This window comes from Adiantum capillus-veneris, chromosome 24 (genome assembly GCF_014529385.1).
Source record: "Adiantum capillus-veneris isolate H3 chromosome 24, ASM1452938v2, whole genome shotgun sequence".
Lineage (NCBI taxonomy): Eukaryota > Viridiplantae > Streptophyta > Polypodiopsida > Polypodiales > Pteridaceae > Adiantum > Adiantum capillus-veneris.
Window position 1 is genome coordinate 16,116,234 of NC_140954.1, and position 6,251 is coordinate 16,122,484.

The following is a 6,251-nucleotide window of genomic DNA, read 5'->3' on the forward strand; positions in this document are numbered from 1 at the left end:
ACACCTCACAGGAGGATTTGAAATTCTAACCAAATTGTTGTAAAGAGTGAATACTTCTCATCCACGACTCAAAACATTGGAACATCAACTCAAAAGTTTCCATCAAAACATGATGAGAACCATATGAAAATAACAAGACATGAATTTCAATTCTAACATCAATGCTACTGATTAGTCACATTCATTGTCGATGTAGACTTTCCCCCTCCAACACATTGTCAATGCATATGACCTAACAAGAAAACAAAGAAAAACATAATACTAGTTTTTGAGAAAAATTGGACAAAGCTTCCTTTGTACATAGGTCAATATTTCAAAACAAACCCATTAGCCATTTAAGGCACCTCACGGGAGGATTTGAAATTCTAACCAAATTGTTATAAAGAGTGAATACTTCTCATCCACGACTCAAAACATTGGAACATCAACTCAAAAGTTTCCATCAAAACATGACAAGGACCATATGCTACAAATCCCTCAATTCTCACACTCATCGTCGATGTAGACATTCCGTCTCCGACATGTCTCACAGATTTCAGAATTGTATCGCATGTCCGCTTCCATGCTCCGAGCCATCTCCTCAGCGTAGACAGTGCTCTCTGCTACGAAGCATGGTGGACGCATACCTACTCGATGAACCATAAATAGCACAGAGTAAAGACACTGTAACAAAAGAGGCACGGTTAGAGAAAGCAACAACATAAATCATTAGAGTATTAATACAAAGCAAGTGTGTCACCTCAATAGGACCGCCAAAACTCTCAAAATGACCATAGGCTCCATGATGGAGTACTACAATACGTCGATGAACAACCAGCTCTGCAGCACGACAAAACCTCTCCACCCACCCAATGGCCTCTCCTGTTCAAAGCATTAATTATTACAAACACTTACAATGATTATTACTATCTTATGGCATGATCATAAACAAAAGGATCTCACCCAACGTAGACACCATGATTAGAAGCCAGCCTGAATCTGCTAGCGTCGAGAATGCCAAATGAAATCCAGCACGCACATGATCCTCACTGCAAATGTCCCAGTGAGGTAGAGTAGAGGAGCCTACTAGAGACCCACCAAAGGGGAGATCCAAGAAAATGAAATCAGCAGCCCATGGAACGGCTCTCCCCGCGCGAGTATATAGTGTAGCCTCCGAACGTGCCCGTGAAAGATGCTCATGTACAGGGATCCATATGGGATTCCGGACTCCCGCTCTGAAGTCTGTAGCAATGGCAATGTAGTCCCCCACTATGGCCATGCACCGTGTGTCAACAAAACTGGATATGTTTTGTAGTGGAGACTCCACAAGATAAACAAATGAGATAGTCTTCCTAGCCATGATGGTGCGAGAAGACATTGGAACATCACAACAAGATAAAATTAGTCATCTATGAAGCATATTTTTGGAAAGCACTAACAAACTTTTATAAGACATACTAGGCATTGAGCCCACATCCTCCTCTACGATCGTATCCACAAATGTTTCCTTTTCCTTTTGAGAGTTGCGTGCATCTTAAACAAAACATTTTAAGTCAAAATACTACTAACTTATGGTTGTTTGGCATACCAAAGAGTGAAACATACCTGCATGCCGTGCCTCTCGTCTATCTGCTGGTGGATTTTGTATCACAGCATCCCTCGACATCGTGTCATGCAGCTCTCTTTCACGACCAAGAACATGACCTTTTTCCATATCTATCCACCACGGGCAATTTTCAATCTCCCATGCACTCAAGGTGCATACTAGAGGGGTACATGCATGTGTCTTGAGTAGCCATCTGAGTCCACTGTGTTGCCAAAAAAGGCATGGCATGCAACACATTCTTGAATACCAAAAACATAAAGAATCTACAATGAACAGCTAACAAGTTACATGAAGCTCATCACATAAACATAACAAATTAATAAATTGTTCACCTGAAAGACAAACGTTGTGCTGCCATTCGCAATGTATCTACCTTCTTCAATGCCTACTTCTCCACATCCTTCGTCTTTGCTCCAAGAGACACTTCAATTGGAAACAAAAAGGGCCTAGCTTCAAATTTTATCTCCTCAAAATAGAATGCGAGGGTAGAGTCATGTGGCAAAGGCACAACGCCAGGCACATCCATAAGATCTGACACAATCTGAAATGCTCTTTCAAAGACTCGTGCCAAAAAACCCTCTCTACGAAGCCACCTACAAGTCCAAAAAGAGTGAGAGAGAAAAAAGACAGTACAACAAATTCAAGATTAATTATCAAGGATCATCTTACATGCGGAAGACGTGATCTCCTTTCTTAAGACCATATGCACCCCTTGTAATCTTGTTTGCCTCAAGCAAAGAAATCCAATGAATCTTGTTTTGAACGGGAGCATCTTGGAGTGCTATTAAGTTCAATTTCTCCAATGTAGCCCAGCTATCATTACCCCATTTCAGAGACAAAACCCTTGCTAACCAATCCGTCCCAAGGTTGGGGTCCACAATGTTAAGTAACTGCAATATGAGTATAAAAATGACAATTACTCTAATTACATATTGTACCATTCGCCACAAACAAAGAGTAGATACAAACAAATAAAGTACCTTCCCAATACGATCTTGATATTTGTGTGTGATCTCTTGGTGAATTCTCTCCTCCTCCTTTTTGAAGTCTTCGTCAGACAAACCATGCTTCACATTCGATATTCTCTTCTCTTTCTCTTTTGTCATTTGAATCTAAAATCCAAAATAAGCAAGACTATATTAATAATCACTCACACCAATGCCAAAAGAAAGCAATTTATTTGATTCATACATCATAGACCAATCTGCCAAGGTAACGTTGAGTGAGCGGATACCAAGGCTCGGAACCTTTGGCATACTTTTTCCGTATGGCGGCAATAAGATTTTGATCCTTTTCGGGTAAACCATTTAAGTACATCACATGATCCGCCGCACAAATGTGTGTGGTATTAACGATCTCATCACGAAGATGAGTGGCAACCAGAGCATGAGTATTCATGCTGCATTGACATATCATGTAAGCATTCAAATATACGATAACTTAAATACTAGCAAAGTTGAACAAGCAAAACACTTACAAGTTCATTCTTTGCAAACTGCTTAGCAATGCAATCTCAGGCACTTTGCTAGGATCTATGATAGTGCACAAAACACGACAATGCTTCTCCTTAGAAGTAGAAAACCTTTCTTTAATTGCCTCTGTCCATGCCACAGTACGATGATTCCCTTCCCAAACATAGAACATGTGATTGACAAAATCTTGAAACTTTGGTTTCTTTTTCAATTCACATTTGAATTCATCATTGATCTCATTCCATAGAGGTCCCCATGTTGCTTTGATCTCATCTTGAGTACACACAAAAGTTAAACTTTAAACAAAATCCAAAGAATGTGAACAATGGCAAAAAGATAGAAAGTATTGACATAGCTGTCACAAGGCTCTCCTCTCTTTTGGATGTCAATAAAGAGACAATGAAAGCTCCTTTTTCTGGCATATAGCCTTCTTTTGCAAAGGCAGACTTCAACCCACTAAGATCGTCTCTCAACCCTCTCACCCTTGCATATGGAATCAATCTGCACAAGGGAATAGAGGGACAATCAAAGCAGCTAAATACACGTGTGCTCTCAAGCATATCTGCTGCCCTATGCATGAAGATTTTTTGTTCATCCTCCATTTTTGCGGCTGCACTAACCTCGTCCCTTATCTCCCATGGGACTATCTGCAACCCATTCTCCTCAGGGGCTAGTGTCTCATCTATCTCATGTAAAGATCCCTGCCCCATGTCCATAGATAGAATCTCCTCTTCTTGTGTTTCTAGCTCCTCTACCATTATAGTAGCTGAAACCAAAGAGACCTGGTCACTACTGTCCACATGACCATAAGAGATTTGGTCACTACTCCTCCCTCTCCGGGCACGACCACGGGATCTAGGGCTGATCCAATGTAAATAAACAATTCAACATTTTTAGTAACCTTAAAAAAGAAATCAGTTGTTGACGGAAACACATAATGAAACATAAAGTATTTTTATGGAATAACAAAATGAAACAAAATTTAATTTAGAGCACTATTTCAAATACTATGCATAGCCCATTAGATATATCTCCAACAGATTTTAGAAACCAAGGCTATTTATTTATTCCAACATCATTAAAAATGTAAAAAATTCATAAGAATATTTAATTGCAAATATTTAAAAGTTTAAAACACCTGGCAGGAGGACGCCCTCTTCGATTAGATGTACCATTTTTGCCTGCCATCGATTGCCCTTGTCGTGAATTGACCTACACAAGTCAAAGCTAAACTTAAATTTGCAGACATGGAATAAGTAGCTCTACATTTAAAATTAAGTTGTATTAACAAAAAAACAAACAAAATGCACAATCTCTAGTTGATTGGACATAATGATACATCATTCAACACCATTTGGTGGGAAACAATCGGCTAAGCAAGCCAACCACGGCAAAATTTCAAGCCTGTTGATAGGGCAGCACGCCGGCGTTCGGTCATTGCGACAGTATTTTCCTCTATTTTAGTCTGCTTTTCCCCTTGCGCTCAGCATGAATTTTGAAAATTGAAAATGACAGAAAATTAAGCTGACACACATTTTTTTCGAACACTTGAGGGTACCTCTCTCTCTCTCTCTCTCTCTCTCTCTCTCTCTCTCTCTCTCTCTCTCTCTCTCTCTCTCTCTCTCTCTCTCTCTCATTTTGAGAAGCTTGAAATACTGTTAACTAGTGTTCGGAAAAATTCATTTTCACAATCATACAAAAATCCCTCCAAAACTAGGCAATTTTACAATACTAGCCAAAAAAATTTCACAAGCTGACACACAGTTTTTTCGAATTGTTCAGGGTACCTCTCTCTCTCTCTCTCTCTCTCTCTCTCTCTCTCTCTCTCTCTCTCTCTCTCTCTCTCTCATTTTTAAAAGCTGGAAATATTGTTAACCAGTGTTTGGAAAAATTTGTTTTCACAAACATACACTATTTTACATGTATTTAAGTATCTAAGTGTTAAAAAAAACATACCCACTCTGTGTTAGGCAGCGCAAGCAGACTCTCAGGTAGCTGTGTTAGGCAGCGAAGGCGCAAGCAGACTCTTTGGAAGAGGACACCAGGGCTGGAAACTCAAAGCTCGACGACAGTAGGGCTGGAAACTCGGAGCTCGACAACAGCAGGGCTGGAAACTGCAAGCTACCGCAACGAGCGCGCGCCGGTGCGCACTACTTGCAGCAGAGAAGAGACAAGGCCTGTGTCCTGCGCGTCCCCATCAATGGCTCTCTGTGTCGTGCGCCTCTGTCTCGACAAAAACGTTTTTGTTTAAAAACTTGCCAAACCTACAGATGATAACACTTCAGTTAAATGGTCCATGGAGTTAAATGGTCTCAAGTTTCACACGATAAGTGTCTCAAGTTTTACACGAAACTACCATCGAGAGAATGGTCTCAAGTTTTGGGTTTTACACGAAATTACCATCGAGAGAATTGGCTTTATGAGCTTGTGGGAGTTGGTTCGATAAGGGCTACTTGCTATTTGTACTAAGGAGGTCTCGAAGGTGGGATTACACTAAACATAAATTTTTTTCGAGCTCTACGAGTCGCTCATAACTATTTTCTGCTTCAATTCTGATTTATATAAATTTTTTTTAAAAAAAACTCTCAAATATTTAAAGTTCTTTAAAGATCTCCAATATTTTTTTCGTAAATGTCGTAAATGTTGTTCGGATTTTCAAAAAATTCCCAGACATCATGGTGATTTTCTATCATGATTCATAAGAAGAGTCTTGAGTTAATTTGAAGTAAAAAACGCCCAACTCGAACGTGACGTGAAAAAATGGAATTTTACATGATTGATAGGAGACGTTCTTGAATGCTCGACGGTTGCGAAGTCTCCACCATCACACATTGCAGTTAAATCAATTAACTTTGCTCTTTTTCAATTTTCCCACTTTGGTTAATGTTTGTACTACCCAGCATCGTAACTCAATTAGCCCACAGTTCTTGAGCAGTAATCCTATTGCTCCAGCTTTCATTAAAATATTTTTATGTAATGGCTAGGCATATCACTATCTATGGACCGCAAGGAGGCCAAAATCTTGTTCTTATGTTTGAAGGTAGCACATATGCCCTGCTGGTAGCCTCTGTGAGACAACATTTTGAATTAACTACTGCCTTTAATTTGCATCCCTTAACTTTAAGTGGCGACCAGGTAAAGATGGAAGTAATTGAAACTTCTAATGGTGATGAGGTTTTCCTTCTAAATCACGA

General features: G+C 39.7%; 1 protein-coding gene across 1 annotated transcript; it reads right to left on the bottom strand.

Annotated features, from left to right (window-relative positions):
• Nucleotides 1-477: 477 nt before the first annotated feature.
• On the bottom strand, nt 478-5,355 carry LOC147426009 (uncharacterized). The gene is made up of 14 exons (XM_086498161.1): nt 5,326-5,355; nt 5,183-5,280; nt 4,196-4,269; nt 3,863-3,912; nt 3,678-3,758; nt 3,540-3,558; nt 1,918-1,958; nt 1,833-1,848; nt 1,585-1,695; nt 1,442-1,512; nt 1,159-1,360; nt 943-1,062; nt 740-861; nt 478-663 (listed from the first exon to the last, which is right to left on the bottom strand). The coding sequence occupies exons 1-14, from the start codon at nt 5,353-5,355 to the stop codon at nt 478-480; spliced, it is 1,221 nt and encodes a 406-aa protein (XP_086354287.1).
• Between the last annotated feature and the right edge of the window lie 896 nt (nt 5,356-6,251).

Coding starts and splice junctions, on each gene's coding strand:
- LOC147426009 (XM_086498161.1), bottom strand. CDS start 5,355: ATGGACCATTTAACTGAAGTGTTATCATCT. Junction 3,913..4,195: donor AGAGGGCGTCCTCCTGCCAG/GTGTTTTAAACT, acceptor GATCAGCCCTAG/ATCCCGTGGTCGTGCCCGGA. Junction 664..739: donor GTTTTGGCGGTCCTATTGAG/GTGACACACTTG, acceptor CTTTTGTTACAG/TGTCTTTACTCTGTGCTATT.